General features: G+C 45.2%; 2 protein-coding genes across 10 annotated transcripts in view; one reads left to right on the plus strand and one right to left on the minus strand.

The window, feature by feature from the left end:
• The window catches only part of SETD4 (SET domain containing 4), a 434330-nt gene extending 432651 nt beyond the window's left edge, over positions 1–1679 (minus strand). For 8 of the 9 annotated variants that reach the window (XR_014294477.1, XR_014294478.1, XR_014294479.1 and 5 more), the window contains exon 1: positions 1586–1679. The gene's annotated coding sequence lies outside the window, so the exon portion shown is untranslated. The remainder of the gene's footprint in view (positions 1–1585) is intronic. The other variant, XR_014294476.1, reaches the window with a different exon arrangement.
• Positions 1680–9562: 7883 nt separating this feature from the next.
• On the plus strand, positions 9563–16253 carry LOC309806894 (carbonyl reductase [NADPH] 1). Its single transcript, XM_082625927.1, has 3 exons — positions 9563–10003; positions 10768–10875; positions 15699–16253. Exons 1-3 carry the CDS (start codon positions 9715–9717, stop codon positions 16133–16135), a joined length of 834 nt encoding a protein of 277 aa, XP_082482053.1. The 5' UTR covers positions 9563–9714; the 3' UTR covers positions 16136–16253.
• The last annotated feature ends 5870 nt before the right edge of the window (positions 16254–22123 follow it).

A 22123-nucleotide genomic window follows, 5' to 3' on the forward strand; every position in this document is an offset into this window, starting at 1 on the left:
ACGATAATCAACACTTACTAAGCACCAACCTATCTGTACTGTGAATAAACAGGAGTCCTGAAGCCCCCATCTGCTAGGAAGTCTTAGAGAAAAAAACCAAATCCTCTTTCAGTGTGAAGTAAACAATGATTTGTCCTTAAAACCAGCATCCTGAAATAAATATAAACTAAGCGGGCGTTTTCCACAGATTAGGGAGAAAATGAGAGCCAAGAGAGCAGACAAAACAAAGAGATGATAAGAAAATCTAAAATGACTACAGTTTCTATACGTTACTTCCTCGGAAATATAAAAATGAAATCTATTAAACACACCACCATGATCAGATAATGGAGTGGCCTACTATATGAAGCCATTAAAATAGTAAGTATGCGCTAAGATGTAAAAATGTCCAAGATATATTACATGAAAAAATAAAGTTGCAGAACAAATTCAATGATCCCTTATGAGTTTGATACTGTGCACATTTTATGTTTATAAAACAAGAGGCTTTAAGGAAGGATATTAAAAAATATGCACGGGGAGGGGCCTTTTACTATTACTTCTGTATCCTCCTAGTCTGTGCCTTATGTATGTATGAGTACATAAGTGACATAATATGAATATTACTTACGTGCATATATATGTGCATTTAAACCATACCACTGTTTTTTAAAAACTAAAAGCTACCGAACTGAAATTAATAACAAGACACGAACTCCAATCCCTATTACTATCCCACCCCAACACTGGAAGGTTCACTATTTGATCGACCCGAAGTTGGCAAGTCCGGTCCCAGGGCCACCGGCGGCTCGTCCCCTCCGGGTCCCCAGCGCCCCGCCCGCGAACGGGCCGAGACGCGTCCACAATGACCCCCGGCCCGGCCGCGCGCGGGTCCCAGAGTCCGGCGAGCGAGCTGTGCACGTGGCGCCAGGGCGACAGCACGGCTGGCCGCACTGCCTTCGCCCCCAGTCCTCGGCCCCTAGACGTGAGGCCGCCCCACAGACGTGAGGCCGCCCCACAGCTGCGACAACACCCCGCCCTCCCCCGCCCCCTCCGTTTTCCGGCCGCCGGGTTGGCTGGGCAGAGGGCGAGCTCAGACCCCGACCAGTTACAAACTCGCGACCTTAGGGTCCTTCGCGCCTGCACAGCGGCTTCTCGGGTCGACATTCTCTAAATGAACGATTCCCAGATAACGGGGGGTGGGGGGGGGGGTACTGTAATGAGCAGCATCATGCCAGGCCTGGCGGGGGTAGGCCATCCGAACTCAGTTTTTTGTTTTTGTTTTGTTTTGTTTTGTTTTTTGCGGTACGCGGGCCCTCTCACTGTTGTGGCCTCTCCCGTTACGGAGCACAGGCTCCGGACGCGCAGGCTCAGCGGCCATGGCTCACGGGCCCAGCCGCTCCGCGGCATGTGGGATCTTCCCAGACCGGGGCACGAACCCGTGTCCCCTGCATCGGCAGGCGCACTCTCAGCCACTGCGCCACCAGGGAAGCCCTCAGTTCTCTTTTTGACCCCCCCAAAATTAAAAATATGGAAAGCTCCAGCAGAAGCAGGTTCCAGTTACCTGGGCAATGGCAGGCCCAGCCCCGGAAGTCGACCCGCTCACCTTGGCACAGCTTCAAGATGGCGGTGGGCGGGCCCACGTAGAAACCCAGAACAACGCGCCAGATGCTCGCGAGTTAAAGAAGCGAGCCGCAGCAGCAGGGGGAGGGACAGAGCGCCTCCAGGCCCGCCTCGAGTCCCCACTGACCCACGCCCTCAGTCGCCAGGCGGAGCCCTCTTTCCGCCGCGGGCTTCCGCCTCTCGGTGTGCGCATGCGCATTGTGTTCTGGAGGCGCCACAGCCAAAATCGGCTGGGGTCAGAACGCCCCAAAGCTGGACCGGGGCGCCGGGGGAAGGAAACCCTGTGGCCCGCGGACCGGGAACTGCGCTCTGAAAAGCCGACCTACGGAGTCCTTCCGTACTACCAGGGGAGGAACCGCCAAGTGCGCGCATCCCAGAGCGGACCCCACCCCGAGCCTAGGCCCGCCAGCTTCCGCCTCGCCCCGGGGCCTTGCAATCCCGGACCTTCCCCCACTTCCTGGCCGAAGTTGCTCGACCCCGCCCTGCCACGGGCCGAAGTCCGGCCTTAACCCGTTGCAGGGCAGCCCAGCCCCACTTCACCCTGCTGTCCCTGTTGGCGTACGTGTCCCAGGATCAGCCTAACAGGAAAATTCCAGTCGTTTATGTAAATACGCCTCGCTACAGGAGATGGGGCTCAATTTCTGCCCCACCCACCCCACCTTGATTATCTCTTGCTTCCAAGACAGCCCAGCATGGAAAGGAGGGGAAAGTAACTTTACAGTGGAGAAACTTGGCCGACCCTGCCTTAGCCAAGTGATAAGGGTTAGCATATCAGTCATAAGTTATGTTGATTGAGGAGTTCCCAGCTATAGGAAGGGTACTTCACCTAACATTTGGAGATGTTACTCTCCAAAACCCATAACCCCAGTTCTGTAACCCAGAAGAACCACCTGGCTCTCTATTGGATCTATTCCTTTAACTCTAACGGTTGTGTTGTTGCCTGTGCTTAGTCATGCTGGCTGTGCACCTTTGTGTTAGCAAACGGGGAAAGAACGTTGTCCACAGCCTGAAATACACATAATCGTCCTTCCACAAGGCTCTGCCTCCCAGGCTTGCATTTTAAAGGCATAACACTTTTCATTTGTATAGAGATTAAAAAGTTGCAGAGCTTGTTGAAGGTTTACGAGAACATCACGACCAGACCCACCGTGGACAGCTGCAAGAACAAAGGATTATCACACCCCTCTGAGTCTGGCCAGTACCGAGGGATCTGCAACAACCAGCCACAACCCCTCCCCTTTTGGTATAAAAGAAGCCTGAATTCTAACTCAGGTAAGATGGTTCCTTAGGACACTAGTCCGCCAGCTTCTCCGTCTGCTGGCTTTCCAAATAGTCACTATTCCTTGCCTCAACACCTCGTGTCTCAATTCATTGACCTGTCATGCACCAAGCGGTACAAGCTTGGACTCAGTAACAGTTCTTCCTTGAGAATAATATGAGACAAACCCACAAACACCTGACCAGTACAACCGGCCCTCTGTATCCACATCTGTGGATTCAACCAACTGCAAGTCCAAAAATATTAGGAAAAAAAAATTGAGAAAGTTCCAAAAAGCAAAACTTGAACTTGCCACACACCTGCAACTACTTACATAGCATTTACATTGTATTAGGCATTATAAGTAATCTAGGGATAATTTAAAGTATATGGGAGAATGTACCTAGCTTATATGCAAATAGTAGACCATTTTATATTAGGAACTTGAGCATCCCAATCCCAAGGTTGTTCGTATCCACAGTGGGGTCCTGGATAACAGGGGACGACTGTACTCCTCAAAGCTGTCAAAGTTTGTGAAAAGCAAGTAAACCCTGAGGATCTGTCATAAACCAGAGGAAACTAAGGAGACATGACAGTTAAATGTAATGTGGTATTCTGGAGAGAACCTTGGACTAGAAGAGGGATATTAGAGGGAAAAACTAGTGAAAGCCACATTAAGCATAGAGCTTAGTTAATACTGTTCCAGTGTTATTTCTTAGTTACAACAAATGTACCATCATAGTGTTTGTTACCAAACTGAACTTGGGTCCACTCGCCCACAGCAAAACCAATTTCTGACAACAAGTTGTGAAGGAAGGTACAGCATTTATTGCAAGGTCCAGCAAGGAGTACAGGCAGCTCATGCTCAGAAGACCTGAACTCCTCAATGGTTTTCAGGGGAGCATTTTTAAAGGCAACATTTGATGGTGAGGGCTGCAGAGTTCATGACTTTTTTCCGATTGTTTGGTGGTGAGGTAACAGGGTGATGTTTCAGGAATCTCAGTCATCAACTTTGTGGTTCCAACCAGTCTGGGATATGGTGCTTGTGCTCAGCATGTAGTCACCATCCTCCACCTCTGGGGGTGGGGATGGGGTCTTAGTTCCCAAAGAACAATTCAAAGATATCCATCAAGTTGTTACGTACATACCTTGGGGAGAACTAGGACTCTGTTTTATCACTGAACTATTGTCGTTAGTTTTCTTATTTAACTGCTTTTCCTTTGTTTCTGCATTCCCTCACTTCCCTAATTAGTAACTGCATGTGCCTGCTCTTTGGAACCCAGGGAAGACCTAGGAGACTAAAACCTTTTACTACAAACAAGAAACAGGGGACATGGAGGAGCTTTTGTACGTGAGAGTGCCTCACAGTGTCCCACTCAGTTTCAATAGTCAGATGTTAATAATAGGGGAAATTTGATGTGGAGTATATGGGAATTTTCTGTACTGCATTTGCAACTTTTCAGTAAATCCATCCTAAAATTTAAAGTTTATTGAAAAGCAAAGGGGGGCTGGAAATAGATGGTTCCAGATTTGGACCCATGAGTCAGTGATGTCATTAAGAATCAAAGCTCTTCCTAATTTTCCACAGTACCATCCTTAGGGAATTGGCTAACCTCTTAGTTTGTTTCCTCATGATCTCAAGATAGTTGCTGCAGCTCCAGGCATCACATTCTCATTACAAATGCATTCAAGACAGAAGAAAAGGGGTAGATAAAACAGGTATTTTCCTTTTATGAGGGAGAAAAATCATGTATACTCCCATTTTCTAGAGGGGAATTGACAATGATTCTCTTCTTGACCAAGCTCTAGCCAGTCTCTTCCAAGCCCTCTTTTCAGTTAGGCCTCAGCATGGGCCTATAAAACCTACTGACTCGGCACTAATGATTTCATCCACTCCCCCACCAACCCCCACGTTAAAAGACTTAAACACTAACATAGTTTCTAATAGGCTGTATCACTTGGATGACCTTAGTTCCCCCTTAATGAGCTCCAGGCTGCCAGAAGAATTTACTATTTGTTCTAGCCAACACCTGACAAGAGGTCCTTTACTACCCTTTCTTAGAGCATTTCCTAAAAAAGAACTTAAAATTTGTGAATTCTTCCTCTGTCTATTTGCAATATATATGTATCTCCTACAACTCAGGACCTGAGTCTTTCTCAAGGACCTGAAAGCCATTCCTTCGAAAGGTAATTATCAGATAGGATAGGACCTCTGTCTCCCAGTCTCTTTATAGCCCTGATGGGCATTTACACTCACCAGCCCTTCATATAATTTTCCCCTGACTCTACCCAAGCCCCTCCATTCCCCCTGCCTACTCCCTCAACTTCTCTTTAAAACATCCAGTCACCTCTGTACAAATCCAAGTTGAGTTCAGTTCATGCTAGACACTCTTCCCTACGACAATATAATACTGATTAAAATCTGTCCTTACCACTTGAGGGAAGGTAAATTGGTGCAGCCACTGTGGAAAACAGCACTGTATTTCACACACTTATGCAGAGTTAAAAGTTAATCCAATTGTTAGGTTTGTGGTCAGTTACCTCTATCCAGTACTTCTGGGTGACCTTGGTGCATTTCTCCACTCCAGGGCTCTAATTGGAAGGCCCTTAGGCCACAGTTGATATGGACTCCCTCACTTGGCCAGTTAATAATACCTGCTCTGACCCTGGCCATAAATATGAATTTTTCTTTTAGGGTCACTCAAGCTCAGTCAGAACAACCAACTGAATCACAGTCAAAAACCATAACCTCCCTCAGTTACAGGATGGATTTATGTGGTTAACACCAGGCTATGGTCATTTACGTTTAAAGGCTCCTTTATGTTAGAAACAATAAAAGCATACTAAGGATAACCAGCCTAGTAACACTAGAAAATTGGGCTGGGTGCCTTATGAACAATGCCAATATATCATCTCCCTTAAAGGTAAGGATTGATATGGAACACGACCAGCGATACTGAGACACACGTAATGGAAGTTCTTGGCTTAAATTCTTACCTATGACCTTACTAATATTACTAACTGTATTACTTGTATTTTGCATGTTTTACAAAATTGTTGTTTCTTGCATTACCAAATGTGTGGCTAAGCCTTTGATAAAATGATGACAGATGATTTAAAGCAGTTGACCAGATAGACAGTTCTATATAGATCAATGATTGTAATAGTATAACTCTAAATATGAGAAGAAGCAACCAGGGGGAGTCTTTTCCTGGATCATAACAGACTAATAAGAGAGATGGTCCAGAGACTTTTGACTACTGTTAATAGAACCTAGTCCAGTAATTGAGTGGCTTATCAACGAAACCTTCACCTGACCTAAGAATGAGCATTCCTAACACTGTAGGACAAAATGGTCATTAAATGTCTCCCAGGGACTTCTCTCGTGGTCCAGTAGTTAAGAGTCCACCTTCCAATGCAGGGGACTCGGGTTCAGTCCCTGGTCAGGGAACTAAGATCCCACATGCCACGGGGCAACTAAGCCAGCATGCCACAACTACTGAGCCTGCATGTCTCAACTAGAAAGAGAAAACCTGCATGCCACAACTAGAGAGAAGCCCACGTGCCACAGTGAAGAGCCCACGCACCGCAATGAAAGATCCTGCATGCTGCAACGAAGATCCCACAACTAAGACCCAGCGCAGCCAAAAATAAAATTTAAATTCAAAAAAAAAAAAGTCTCCCAAACCATGGTTGAATTTATGACCATGAGGGTACCCTGCCAACTAAAAATTTTCACTTGCTGCCTGGTTCTATAAGAATGAAGTGGGCTTCCCTGGTGGCGCAGTGGTTGAGAGTCCGCCTGCCGATGCAGGGGACACGGGTTCGTGCCCCGGTCTGGGAAGATCCCACATGCCGCGGAGCGGCTGGGCCCATGAGCCATGGCCGCTGAGCCTGCATGTCCGGAGCCTGTGCTCTGCAACAGGAGAGGCCACAGCAGTGAGAGGCCCGCAACAGGAAAAAAAAAAAGAATGAAGTCATAGCCACTGCAGTCACTGACCTTCAACACACCATTTAAGGAAGGAGTTCAGGGCAGAGATCAGGAATGAGGCACTCTGTGCTCTGGGAAAAACTGACAGAACAGGCCTCCAGATAGATATTTTCAGAAGATTTTTGAGCCCAATTTCTTGCATCTTCTCATATCTAGAAAAGCAGTAAAATCTTTAATGGAGACCTCTGCTCCTCGTGACTTGCAGCAACCTCCTTGTAAATAGCAGTAACCTTTTGCCAAAATGTGTGCCTGATTGCACGTACCTCCCTTCACCAAAATCACATCTGTACTGACCTCCCCCCTTACCTATTCAGAGCAGTTCCTCAGAGCTATCTGAGAGGCTGTCTCCCAGGCTATAGTCCTCATTTTGCCTCAAATAAAACTTAACTTACAACTCTCACGTTGTGCTTTTTTTTTTTTAGTCGACAATAATATGCTTAATTTTTATTACTACATTATACTGTATATTCTGTATTTGATGGAGCCTCCTGCCCCATCGACCTGTCAATCCTTGTGTTGGTACCAGTGCTAAAATGATAAACAAATCAGGCTGAAAATCATGATTTGTAGCCCTCGTAGAATTTGTCTTTTGAAACAGCAGGCCCCTCACCATGCCTAAAGTTCCCTGAGCACCATGTGCTATGGCTGAATGACTCTCTTAATGAATTTAACCCGTCCCACTTCCTTCTGACACTGGCTCACCCCAGCTATAGAAGAAAGTAGCTACTAGTGTGGAAAGAGGAGAGCAAGTGACAGAAAAACCATACACTTGGATAAAGGAGAGAAATCCAAAACAAAGCTCTTAATTATCCTGAGTGGAAAAAAACCAATCCCCAAAGGTTACATACTGTACCACAGCAACTATGTAACATTTTTGAAACAATAAAATTTTAGAAATGGAAAAAAAATCAGTGGTTGTCAGGAGATAGGATTGGGGGGTGAGGGGCAAGAGAGTTTGGTTTGGTTATGAATGGACAACAGGAGGTATCGTTGTGCTGATGGAAATGTTTTATATCTTCTTGATAAACAAAATCTCCACATGTGATAAGATTATATAGATCCAGACACACACACACAAATAAGTAAAACTGAGGAAATCTGATTATTTTTGGTGGATTATTTTGATGTCGATATCCTGATTGTGACATTGTGCTATAGCTTTGCAAAAATATTACCATCGAGGAAAACTGGGTAAAGTATAAGGAATTTCTGTATTATTTCTTACTACTGCAAGTGACTCTACAATCATCTCAATAAATCTTTGTCAAAAAAAAAAAGCAGAGGTCTTTCCCTGGTTATTAGTTTTGTTTTTTGCAACTGATTGGAAAAATCCCTTGAAATTGCAACGTAATTGGAGACTATCTAAAATATGGCTGTTCAAGAGAACTTTCTGCACTGATGGAAAGAAATATCTGAACTGTCCGATACAGCAGTCACTAACACGTGACTATTCAGCACTTGAAATGCAGCTAAAGCAACTAAAGAACTAATTTTAATTGTATTATTTTGATTAAAATTACATTTAAATAGCCACTAGTAGCTTGTGGATACCATAAGAGTGTGGACAAAGAATGTCGCCTGCCATTTCAGTAAACAAAGGATCAAGCCATCAGCCACGGCAGCGGACTGCGCTGGTGCACACGGAAGGGAATTCAGGATGGAGAAAAACAGGATACTGGCTCTAGATGGTTCAGGTGCACATCAAAGGAATAATTTCAATAAGCCCGGACTCTTGCATCTTCCCATACATTGAAAAGTGCTAAATTCATTAACCTGAGATGTCTAGTTTTCTTTAATGAGCAGTAATTGATGTTCCCACTACCTGGGTTGTTTTGTTTTGTTTTGTTTTTGCAAAAACTCCTACGTATCCTGCCTCCTTCCTTACCTCTTCAGAAAAGTCCCTCAGCTATCTGAGAGGCTATATCCCAGGCTTAAGTCCCCTAGGTTGTGCATTTTCTTTCAGTCGACAAGAGACAGCACAGAAATGAAAATGATCTTATAGACCCCTTAATTCCTCTGTTTTAAGTGGTAAATAGTAAGGAAGAAAATTAATTTCCCACCACTGAGCTAATTTATGAACTTTCTGAGGATCCATTTCCTCGCTTGAAAATGGAGATAAGAAGATGCATCCTGATGAGTTATTTTGAGTGTGAGAAAGGGCTGCAAAGCCCCTTTGCACCTGTACACTTCAGGACCTGCATACAGGTAACCTGACAACCCTGGAAGTATCTAGTGAGGTAACCCTATGATGATTCAGTAAACACTCCCCACTAACACGTGAGAATCATCCAAGGATAGGGCAGTAGCTTGGCTTTCACAAACTTACGGGAGGAAGCAACACACACTTGATCCCTACCATGTTCTCCCAACTTATTCCACAACTCTAGGTTACAAAGACTTCAGTTCGAGCAATATTTTTCAAACACCAGGAAAAACGAAATCTGCACAAATGACCCATTTCTTCAAGCGCAACCGCGAAGAGTTGAACATCTGGGTGAAAAGGAGGAGAACAGAGGATAGGGTTCAGTTTAAACACAGGCAACACAGCTAATCAGAACAATTCTCTGATGCCAGGCAGACAGTCGCCAGCAGCGACTTTTCAGCAGGACTGTCCGGCAAACTTGCCTGATGGCCCTTCTCTACGTTCCCTGCAGCGCTGGGAGGGCGCCGGCGAGCCCAGCCCTGATGGGGTGGAGCCTGCGTCTGCGCTTGCGCGCTCAGCCTGGCGGCTCCGAGCGTAGGACCTTCAGGAGCGGGCTCTGGAAGCTCCAGTTTCCGGGCAGACACTGACGCGCAGCGCCGTTGGGAAAGCAGAACGGGCTCGGCTCTCCACCCAAGGGCACCGCACGCCTAGCACCCGGCCATGTCGTCCTGCGCCCGCGTGGCGCTGGTCACCGGGGCCAACAAGGGCATCGGCTTCGCCATCGTGCGTGACCTCTGCCGGCAGTTTACGGGGGACGTGATCCTCACGGCGCGGGACACAGCACGGGGTCAGGCGGCCGTGCAGCAGCTGCAGGCCGAGGGCCTGAAGCCGCGGTTCCACCAGCTGGACATCGACGACCTGCAGAGCATCCGCGCCCTGCGCGACTTCCTGCTCAAGGAGTACGGGGGCCTCGACGTGCTGGTCAACAACGCGGGCATCGCCTTCAAGAGTAAGGGGTTGGGTGCTCCCAGGCGAGGCGTTCACCGCCGAGCATCTGCATCCGAGATGGGCCGTATCTGTCGGGGAATCGCTGCGGTGGGGCTTCTCCCGCCTGTGGGGTCCAGAATGACTCCCTAGGGAACGAGAAGGGAAGGGGGGAGGGGTGCAGCGAGAGCGAAGTCTACAGGGAATTGGATGCTTTCTAGCCATAGGGAACTTTGCTTCTTTGGCTCGAATCTTGGGGACCTTTTCTACATTGCCCCACAGCCTCTTTCAGATTGGACTTTGGAGCAGTTGGGTTAAATTTTAATGCATTTTGAAATAAACAAGAAAATTGCAAAACTGATGCACAGAGATCCCGTGTGTGTGCACCCTTTGGGCAGCCCCCACCCCCCGCAGTGGTGCCATCTTACAAAACCATAGGCATTATCAAACCCCGAAATTCACACTGGCACAATACTACTAACTAGACACAACTTTTACACAAAATTCAACAGATTTCACATGCACTGTTTTCTTTATATCTTCCTATAGAATGTTACTTGAGGGCTTCCCTGGTGGCGCAGTGGTTGAGAATCCGCCTACTAATGCAGGAGACACGGGTTCGAGCCCTGGTCCCGGAGGATCTCACATGCCATGGAGCAGCTAGGCCTGTGCGCCACAACTGCTGAGCCTGTGCTCTAGAGCCCACGAGCCACAACTATTACAAAAAAAAAAAAGAATGTTACTTGATGGCTACTATTTATTCACTCAACTTTTCTTTTCTCCTAAAAGATGTTGATTCCACACCGTTTCATATTCAAGCAGAAGTGACTATGAAAACAAACTTCTTTGGTACCCGAGATGTATGCACAGAGCTCCTGCCTCTAATAAAACCCCAAGGTGAGTCTGATGAAGAGCCCAAACTGCAGTGTTTCTGGCAGGATCTGGGCCCTGCCTGCCTCTGGTCTCATCTACAGGCCCCCCTACCTCTCCTGCTCAGCTACACTGGCCTCCATCTGTGTCACCATCCAGCCAGGTGCCCTGAGGCCTCAGGTTCCTCTAAACACTGCCCAGGTCATGGGTGCTCTCTGTCCAGCTGCTCTTTGCACATCTGGCTCTTTCTTTTTCCCATCTTAGCTCAAAGGTCTCCTCTGAAAGGCTCTTGACTTGCTCCGTGCCCCTCACAGGTGGCGTTCCCTTAGGAGCCCATCTCAGGCCTTCTCTCCTCTGACCCCCTCTCAGAGTGATCTTACTCAGGCTAGTGGAGTCTGTACTCCCACCAGTTCATTAGGCCTCACTCAAATCTGTCACCTGCCTAGAACATTCCCAGAGCTCCAGGCACACATTTTGTCTTCTTGCCTCTCCATCTTAACCTGATTCCCATCCTTCCTCCCCTGAATCCCCCCACCTAAAACAAATATTTCCAAAGACTCATCCTTTCCCCAAATCATCTTGGTCACTGATCCCATCATCCAGCCACCAGCATCCTGGAGGTCACCACGCCTGCCCACTTATTGCCATTTACCAGATCCTAAGAGTTGTCCTACTGATTTTCTTCCCAGGCCTTCACCCCTATCCCAGCTCTACAAACGGGCCCTCAGCTGTCATTTCTAGACAATTGTAAACTCTCCTAAGGGACTCTCCCTGCTTCCTGAGTCCTTTGCTTTTCTGGGCATTCTCTATACTGTGCATGCTCACTCCCCCTCCCAAAAATCCTTCAGGAGTGAAGTCCAGGCCCTTAGCATGACCTGTAGGGATCTCCGTAATCCGACCTGCTGAACTCCAGGTCCATTTCAATCTGCTCAATGTTTCAAACAAAACAAACTCTCATGTTCCTTTGGGTTAAACTACTGTAATACTTAGCCCCAAAGTAATGGGCCAGCAGGGGAACCACCACCCATTAAACATGCCAAATAAGACAAGCAGATACTTTTAGAAAGGTTAAGAGGCGTGGCTGGAGATTTAGTACATGCATTTACAATTTACACTCAGCTTCTGCCCTGTTTCCCCATCCTGTCCTCCTGGAAAGTTCTTCTAAGAATTGGTTCACTAGGACCTAAAAAGTCAGCTCTTTAGAGTGTCACCTAATTCCTCCACTCGTCCCAACACTTGAGGGCTGCAGTGGAGTTCCCTGTGTCAGCTGCACATGCTGTATTCCTCTCGGTCCTCGTGCTGATGACCTCTGGCCCCCCACTTTTCTTACTTAGCTGGGCTGTTTCTTGCTGTGTCTGGGCTTTGTCCAGAAGGAGGAATGAGTACCCTCCAGATGTGCTAAGGCAGAGCCTCTGTTTAACAGTTTGTCTTGCCTCACGAAAGCTAGAGTAAATGGAATTTTAAATACATACTATACTCTCAGTATGAGTGCGGCAAGGTTTACTTGCCTTTTGAAATAGGAGAATTCTTGTTTTGTTGGGGAAAAGCTACAGCAGTTCATGTTATCGTGACTTAATCGAGCGTGTGATTCTCTTCTGAGTCTACAGTCTCACCTAGTTGGGAGGAGAGGGCTCCAGGTGTCTGGCTCTAACCCCTGGGGATCCAGTCAGTGGGAGGGGCTGGCATGGAACACATTGGGAAGATGAAACAGCCACATCTAGGAGTTTATTACCTTGAGAGAACTTTGGATCTTCTGGTCAAGCTTCCCTAGTACGGTTTAGTATTTTCACCACTGATTCTAGACTTCCTGAGGTAGACTAGTTAACACAGAATTAAAAAGGTTGTCATTTGATTACTGATTATAACCAACCTAGAAGAAGTTAACAGTATTTCTCTGTCTACTGGCCAGGTTGAAGACCCGTGAAAAAAATAATGTCAAGGCCCTTTTATTGATAGTAATATAGCTGCCTTTCCCATTTACCAGTTAACCACTCTGACTTCCGCTCCTGCAGGCTTCTTTTCTTTCTTTATGCCGTTCTATATTTTGCATTTTTTTTTTTTTTTTTTTTTTGGCGGTACGCGGGCCTCTCGCTGTTGCGGCCTCACCCGTTGCGGAGCACAGGCTCCGGTCGCGCAGGCTCAGCAGCCATGGCTCACGGGCCCAGCCGCTCCGCGGCATGTGGGATCTTCCCGGACCGGGGCACGAACCCGTGTCCCCTGCATCGGCAGGCGGACTCTCAACCACTGCGCCACCAGGGAAGCCCCTATATTTTGCATTTTTAATTCATGAAATATGTGTTATTTTTGTTGTGAGAGAGGCTTGGTCATGCTCTTGAGAGCAAAATAAGTTATCCTAGATATAGCATCTCTGGTGCTTACTGCAACATTTTGACAGATTGGTTCTATTCTATCTTAAGGACAATGTCATTTCTATTAATTTACTAGTTGCTTCTTACTCTTTACATGTTCTAGATTAGAAGGAGGACATGGAATAATTGACCCGTTTCAAAAATGTGTTCATCTTAGAAGAATGCCCGGAAGATTAATACGGCAATTTCTCTAAATCAGTTTATGTATTTCAGAGAATCATTGAATGGGAATCCTAATGCCATCTACTAATTTATTTGTTGATATTTTCTGAACTTCCAAACCTTTAGTGGGATAGACATCAAAGCTAACTGACTGTGGCAACATGACATGCCATTTCTGTTGCCACATTTTTCCCCATGGAAAAAAAGAGTTTAACTTTTTTGTCCATGCCTGGTAATTTTTGGTTGGAAACGGGACATTGCAGAATTTTATAGCTACTCTTGCTATTAGACCCTACTTCCCACGGGCTTGTGGTTGTTATATGCTTATTTGTTCAGTGACTGGCTACATTATTTTTTGAAGTTGAGTCTCTGCCCTCCTCCCCTTGCAGTGTGAAGTTTCTGATGTTTCATCGCAGAAAGTACAGCCTAGCTGAGACGCACAGTCACACTGGGATAACTGTGGGTTTAGCAGAACTCTCTTTTGCTGTCTTTTTCCTGGACTGCACCCAGCTGTTAAGCTCCACTATTCACTGGCTGATTACTCCACTGTTTTTTGTTTTGTTTTGTTTTTTAAATGTTGAGCCTTCTTTTAGTTTATTTTTATTTTTGGCTGTGTTGGGTCTTTGTTTCTGTGCAAAGGCTTTCTCTAGTTGTGGCGAGCGGGGGCCACTCTTCATCGCGGTGCGCGGGCCTCTCACTGTCGCGGCCTCTTCCACTGCGGAGCACAGGCTCCAGGCGCGCAGGCTCAGCAGTTGTGGCTCACAGGCCCAGCTGCTCCGCGGCACGCGGGATCCTCCCAGACCAGGGCTTGAACCCGTGTCCCCTGCATTAGCAGGCAGATTCTCAACCACTGTGCCACAGGGAAGCCCTACTCCACTGTTCTTAACAAGGCACAACATAAATTGCTTCACAGATGGATCTCCATCCAATTAAATTCAGGCTCTTTGGAAAGGGTAGTTTTGGTGCCCTGTTCTGAACCGAGAAGGGCTCTTACCCTTACCTTTCTCTAGTTTTCTCTGGCAAACTTGCTGACTTACATGATTTAGTTTATATTTCTAACAAAGCTACCAATCTCCTAATTGCTTTTTTTTTTTTTTGGTGGTACGCAGGCCTCTCGCTGTCATGGCCTCTCCCGTTGCGGAGCACAGGCTCCGGATGCGCAGGCTCAGCAGCCATGGCTCACGGGCCTAGCCGCTCCGTGGCATGCGGGATCCTCCCGGACTGGGGCACGAACCCGTGTCCCCTGCATCAGCAGGCGGACTCTCAACCACTGCGCCACCAGGGAAGCCCTCCTAATTGCTTTTCAGCACAACTTCCATTGTTTTTGAGAGTGCCCTTAGGGTCGAACTTCCCCACACTCTGTTTCAAATGAAATCACATCCTTTTGGGAGAGCATCAGACCTCTTGGTTTTTATGTCCTGACTCTTTGCCCGTCTTGTGCAAAATCTCTAAGCCACAGGTCTGAAGATAGAGGCAGGGATGATGACACTTCTCTTTGTGACACTCCTGCTTTAGGAGCTAGGAGGGAAGAGCAGCAGTGGTCTCTGGTCTTCTCAGCTCGCCTCTCTTTGCGTGATACTTCTGCCTTACAAACAAGCTGGGGAAAGGGCAGTCTGGGCCCCAGTATTCTCAGGATGTCCAGCCCAAGGTAGAGCCTTTGTCCCACAAGTGAGGGCTGGGTCACCTCCTAAATGCACTTGTCAGGAACTGAACCTCTGCAACAGGTAGCTGAGGAGCAGCATGAGAAATGCTGATGTCCTACCCATCTTGGGAAGATACAATAGTCTTGTGTTCTCGGATGCACCATCCTAGAGTGAAGTTTCCATTGTTATGGCCAGCAAGGGGGAAAGGAAGGTGCAGGTCATGGTTGAAATACCACAGAACAGACTCTGTTCTTACCTGAGTTGTTGGAGATATTCGGGAATAAAAGTTTCTTCATTTGCTGTATGCCCTCAGGACCATTACCAGAGACTTTAAATAGTTAAGTTTTTAAAATAATTTTCACAAGTTGTTCTGGGTAATAGATTCACAGAATTCTTCCCATTGTCTTTACTTATTTCTTGAGTTTAAGTGAAATAGTTCATTCCTGTAATTTTCAAAATAATTATGTGTAATTTTTAAAAACATTAGAAATAACAGATTGTTACTTATAATAATAAAACAGATAAAACCCAGTGAGTAACCCCCTCCCAAAATACGTTCTCTTCCTTTCCTAATGTCCTCTTACAAGAGGACATGAGGACATAAATCCTGTCCCAAATTTGGCATTCATTGTTCTAGTGCTCACCTTTCCATGTAATGACTTCTGTTGTATTTTAGGCAGAGTGGTGAATGTGTCTAGCTTTGTGATTATCAGCTCTCTTAAAAAATGCAGCCCCGAACTGCAGCAGAAGTTTCGAAGTGAGACCATCACGGAGGAGGAGCTTGTGGGGCTCATGAACAAGTTTGTGGAAGACACAAAGAACGGGGTGCACAGGAAGGAGGGCTGGCCTGAGACCGCATATGGGGTGACGAAAATTGGCGTCACGGTGCTGTCCAGAATCCAAGCCAGGAAAATGAGTGAGCTGAGAGGAGGAGACAAGATCCTCCTGAATGCCTGCTGCCCAGGGTGGGTGAGAACTGACATGGCAGGACCCACAGCCACCAAAAGCCCAGAAGAAGGAGCAGAGACCCCCGTGTACTTGGCCCTTTTGCCCTCGGATGCTGAGGGGCCTCACGGACAGTTTGTTTCTGAGAAAAAAGTTATACAGTGGTGAGCTCCCTCACAGCTCCACCCATGGGCCCGATTATGTTCCTGTCCCAATTTCACAGAAAGGATATCCCTATGCAAAAAAAAAAAAAAAAACCAGAAGAAGGAAAAAAAAAGAATCAAAATATCCCTATCAAGTCCTCACTGGGAAATGGCTACTAATTCTGTGAAGCCATTTGTGTTTCCTTCTGTGATCACAGGGGAGGAAAAGTGGGATGGATGACAAATAATAAATAAAAGTCAATAGATGAATAAATAGCTCTTTATAAATGTCCATTTATGCAGACCCTTAAAGGCTGAACCAGCTCAATTACTCACAATTGTTGGACCTACTTTGGAGGACATATGGGTATCCACTCTACTATTCGTTCTACTTTTCTGTTTGAAATCTTTCAAGGCAAACATCTGAAACCAAAACGTCCTGGCTCTGCTGCCTTCCTGCATGACCTTGATCAAAATACTGCATCTACTGTATCCCCTCAAATGTAAAATGGGGATAATAGTCATAGGATTGCTGTGAAGATTAATTGCCCCTATGTAGGTGACAATGTTGAAATCACATTGGAATTGCACAAGTGTCCTCTATCACAAGTCCCTGTGAGAGGGGCCCAACACCACCCAGGGCAGTGACGAGAAGCTTCGTACTGCCCAGCACCACGCCTGGCTTCCCCAAGGCCCCAGGGACTGTCCACCACATTCCCTCCCTTCACAGAAGCACTCCATGTTGTACAGACGCCTCTACTGTCATGTTATTTGTCACTTTTCACATCTGATTCTCAGACTTGGGGAGGTGAAAAGTGACAGCCCCTGAAGGCAAGTGTGGAACCCTTATTTGAAGAGTCAGGTTTACTTTACAAGTGTTTCCCTTCAACTAGGCCATTAGTTTCCTCTTGTTATTTTATTTTTCTAAACTGCCAACAGAGGATTATCAATGTCTAGATCAACACCATAACATCTGAACTACTAGTTTGGAAATGGACACGGGGATCTTAAAGATTTTTGTTAATTCCATAAAATAACACCTAACTACGTATGCCACTTATTGTCTATGACCTAGGACAAACCAGAATGCAGACACTTTTAGCAATTGTAAGGATTAGATAACCATTAAATAAAACATTCCAATTAATGACTTGGCACACAGTAAGACCTTCGTAAACAACCCTCCCACCTGGGAGCACACTGGGAATCCCACAGGGTTAGGTTTGCTGCCCGCACTTAAATAACAAGGATTGTTGAGGGTGTGGAGAAAAGGCAGCCCTCATACACTGTTGGAGGGAATGAAAATTGGTGCAGTCACTATGGAAATAGTATGGAGATTCCTCAAAAAATTAAGAATAGAACTACTGTATGATCCAGCTATCCCACGTCTAGGTATTTATCCAAAGAATACGAAAACACAAATTCGAAAACTTATATGCATCCCTGTGTTCATCTTGGCATTATTTATTTATTTATTTATTTATTTATTTATTTTTTGTGGTACGTGGGCCTCTCACTGTTGTGGCCTCTCCCGTTGCGGAGCATAGGCTCCGGACACACAGGCTCAGCGGCCATGGCTCACGGGCCCAGCCGCTCTGCGGCATGTGGGATCTTCCCAGACTGGGGCACGAACCCGTGTCCCCTGCATCGGCAGGCGGACTGTCAACCACTGAGCCACCAGGGAAGTCCTTGGCATTATTTAAAATTGCCAAGATATGGAAACAAACTAAGTGCCGATCAACAGATGAATGGATAAAGAAGATGTTATACACACACAAACAGAAACACACAAACGCATAATGGAATACTACTCATCCATAAAAAAAGATGAGAATATTCCCATTTGTGATAACATGGATGGACGTTGAGGGTGTTATGCAAAGAGAAATAAGTCAGACGGAGAAAGGCAAATACTATATGATTTCACTCATATCTGGAATATAAAAAGCAAACAAACAAAAGAAATGAACAAACCAAACCAAACACACAGATACAGAGATCAGAGTAGTGGTTACCAGAGGGGAAGGGGCAGTGGGGAGGGTGAAATGGATAAAGGGGATCGCCGTATGGTGATGGATGGAAACTCAAATTTTGCTGGTGAGCACGCTATAGAGTATATAGATGTAATACTATCATACACTTGAAACATATAATGTTATAAATCAATGAAATTTTTTAATTTAAAAATTTTAAATTTTTAAATAAAAATGGCTTCCAAAGATATATTCATTTCCTAATCCCTGGAAATGATTAATATTACCTTATTTGGTATGCTTGCTTATTTTTCGTGTCACCTTTCATGGGCCACAGTACCTAGACTGGTCAAACACCAGACTGAATGTTGTTGTGAAGGTATTTTTTCAATGAGATTAACAGTTAAATTAGTACACTTTGAATAAAGCAGGTTATCCTTGTAATGGAGATGGGCCTCATCCAGTCATCTCAAGGCCTTAAGATAAAATAGACTGAGGTCCCCTGAGGAAGAGGGAATTCACTTCCAGACCATCTTCATCAATGTTTCATCAATATATTTATGTGCTGTGATACTGGGTGCATATATACTTATAATTGTTATAGCTTCCTGATGAATTGAGCTTTTTATTATTATATATTGACCTTTTTTGTCTCTAGAGACAGTTTTTGGGTTTTTTTGTTTGGTTGGTTGGGTATTTTTTTGCAGTACGCGGGCCTCTCACTGTTGTGGCCCCTCCCGTCGTGGAGCACAGGCTCCGGATGCGCAGGCTCAGCGGCCATGGCTCATGGGCCCAGCTGCTCCGCGGCATGTGGGATCTTCCCAGACCGGGGCATGAACCCGCGTTCCCTGCGTCGGCAGGCGGACTCTCAACCACCGCGCCACCAGGGAAGCCCTAGAGACAGTTTTTCATTTAACCTCTTTTGTTTGATATAAGTTCATCCACTCCTACTGTGTATTGGTTACCATTTGCATAAAGTATCTTTTTCCATCTCTTCCCTTTCAGCCTACACCTGAAAGGTGTATTTCAGCCTTTAGATTCAGTGTGGAATCTAAAGTGAGTCTCTTGTAGACAGCACATAGTTGGGTGCTATTTTTATCCATTCAGCCACAACTGTCTTTTGATTGGAGGGTTTAATCCATTTATATTTAATTATTGAGAGGTAAGGACTTACTAGAGTCATTTTGTTAATTGTTTTCTGTCTTGTAGTTTTTTGTCCCGTTTCTCCTTTCTTGCTGTCTTCCTTTGTGATTTCTTGATTTTTTTGATTTGATTTGATTTGATTGCTTTGATTTCTTTCTCTTTTTCTTTTGTGTTTCTTTTATAGGTATTTTCTTTGTGGCTACTGTGAGGCTTACATAAAACATCTAATAGTTATAACAGTATTTTAAGCTTATAAAAACTTAACTTCAAAAAAAAAAAAGCTTCAATCACATACAAAAACTCTACACTTTTACTTCTCCCCCACCACAAACTTTTATATCACAATTTACATCTTTTATCTTGTGTATCTATTAACAAATTTTTAGAGTTATTCTTAATTCTTTTGTCTTTTTAATTGTTAGACTTGAATCGTGATTACATACCATCATTACAGTATTACAGTATAATGTATTTGTCTGTATATTTACCTTTACCATTGAGTTTCTTACTTTCATATGCTCTTGTGTTACTGCTTAGCATCCTTGTATTTCAACTTTAAGACCTCCCTTTGGCATTTCTTGTAAAGCAGGTCTAGAGGTGATAAACTCCCTCAGCTTCTGTTTGCCCAGGAGTCTATATCTCTCCTTAAGTTTTGAAGAATAGTTTTTCCAGGCATAGTATTTTTGTTTGGTAGTTTTTTTTTTTCCTTCAACATTTTATATATATCATTCCACTACCTCTGGCTTGCACAGTTTCTGCTAAGAAATCTACTCAAGGGAGTCTTATGGGGGCTCCCTTGTATGTGATAAGTTGCATTTCTCTTGCTACTTTCAAAATTCTGTCTTTTAATTTTGAAAATTTGACTACAGTGGGTCTCCATGTAGGTTCATCCCATCCTGGGTTCATTCTATTTAAGGTCTTTTGGGAATCTGTATGTCCATTTCCCACCCCAGATATAGGAAGTTTGGGGCCATTATTTCTTTAAATAAGGCTTCTCCCTTTTTTTCTCTCTCTCCTACTTTTGGGACTACCAGCATGTGTATATTGATTTGCTTGAGGATATGCCATAAGTCCTTTACTTTCTTCACTTTTTTCTTTTTGGTCCTCTGACTGGATAATTTCAAGTGACTTTCTTTGAGCACAGTGATTCTTCAGCTTTATCAAGTATGCCCTCTAGTAAATTTTGAAATTCATTTGTATTCTTCAGCTCCAGAATTTGTTTCCTTTTTATAGTTTCTGTCTTTGTTGAACTTCTCGTTTTGTTCATGTGTTGTTTTCCTGATTTCATTTAGTGGTCTATCTGTGTTCTATCATAATTCTCTGAGCTACTTTAATATGATTATTTTGAATTCTTTGTCAGGCAATTTGTAGATCTCCATTTCTTTAGGATCAGTTACTGGAGCTTTGCTTTGTTCATCCGATTATGTCGTGTGTCCTTGAATCTTTGTCTTCTTTGTAACTTTGCACTCGTGTCTATATTAGAAGAAATAGCCACCTCTCCCCGTCTTTGCGGACTGGCTTTGAAAGGGAAAGGTCTTCACCACTCGGTCTGGCTAGAGATTCTGGGAGCCTCTCTGACTTTTTCTATGGATGGGCCTTCTCTGGACTTGTGTGTATAGATTCCAAATTAGAGGACTTATCGGTTTCTAGTCCTGCCCTCCAGGAACCTGAAATCTCTTCTTTCTCTGGTGTCTGACTGCTGCACTGCTGCCGGCCAGGATATTGGAGGCATGGTCCATGCCTCTTCCTTCTTCCCCGTGGAGAAGCTTCAGGTTCTGCACCTTCTCTCAATCTCACAGAGCTGTGCCAGTCACACCAAATCCCCACCCCTTTTCCTTTGTCCTTAACTGCACCCAGGTGTCCCAACTCTCCTGGTTCCATCAGCACTCCATGTGAGGCAAGGAAAGCCCCTCGGGCAGTGCACTGAAAGAGAAGAACATTTGAGGCACACTACATTCCATCTTCCCCCACAAGGGAGAATTCGAGGGTCATGGCCATCTCACTCAGCGCTGAGCTGTGCTGGCTTAGGGGAGGGCTGAGGTGCATAAAGTGAAATCGCTCTTCTTATGCATTGCATTGCAGCTTCTCTCAGTTCTGGGCTCCTCTGGAGTATTGAAACTAGATTCTGGTCCTCTGTCAAATTGGTGTTTCTGTAGGGAAATGAGGATTGGGACTTCCTATTCTGCTATGTTACTGATGTGACTCTCAGGCCTGCTGGCCGACCCTGATGATTGTGTACTTGCCAGCCTCCATAACTGTGTGAGTCAATTCCTTAAACGTCCTTAAACTCTCTCTCCCCACCTCCCTTCCTCCCTCTCTCCTTCCTTCTCACTCTCTATATGTGCACACACACATACACGCACACAAGCACAGACACACATGCACACGCACACACTATTGGTCTATTTTCTTGGAAAATCCTGATTAATTGACTAATACATATGGCAAAAGGAAAAATATTACTTTATGTTGCAAAAGGTGTGATTAAGTTAGAATTCTGAGCAAATTTATCCTGAATTATCTGGGTGGCCTCTAAATGCCATCACACAGGTACCCTTATAAGATGAAGACAGAGCAAGTTTTGAAAAACAAGAAGAGGAGGCATTGTGACCACAGAGGCAGTGATTGGAGTGATGCAGCCCCAAGCGAATAAACACCTGCAGCCACCAGAAGGCAGAAGAGGCAAGGAAGCGTTCTCCTCTAGAAACTTCAGAGGAGGAACAGTGCTACAAACAACTTGATTTCAGACTTCTGGCCTCCAGAGCTTTGAGAGAATAGATTTCTGTGGTTTTAAGCTGCCCAGTTTGTGACTGTTTCGGAAGCCCCAGGAAAGTAAGACACCCATGTTCCTTGCATGTTTAGCAAACAGTTTGGCCACATTTGTGATTCAGTGTAAG

This window comes from Mesoplodon mirus (genome assembly GCF_964341445.2).
Source record: "Mesoplodon mirus genome assembly, chromosome: 6".
Taxonomy (NCBI): domain Eukaryota; kingdom Metazoa; phylum Chordata; class Mammalia; order Artiodactyla; family Ziphiidae; genus Mesoplodon; species Mesoplodon mirus.

Coding starts and splice junctions, on each gene's coding strand:
- LOC309806894 (XM_082625927.1), top strand. CDS start 9,715: ATGTCGTCCTGCGCCCGCGTGGCGCTGGTCACCGGGGCCAACAAGGGC. Junction 10,004..10,767: donor CGCGGGCATCGCCTTCAAGA/GTAAGGGGTTGG, acceptor TTCTCCTAAAAG/ATGTTGATTCCACACCGTTT. Junction 10,876..15,698: donor GCCTCTAATAAAACCCCAAG/GTGAGTCTGATG, acceptor GTTGTATTTTAG/GCAGAGTGGTGAATGTGTCT.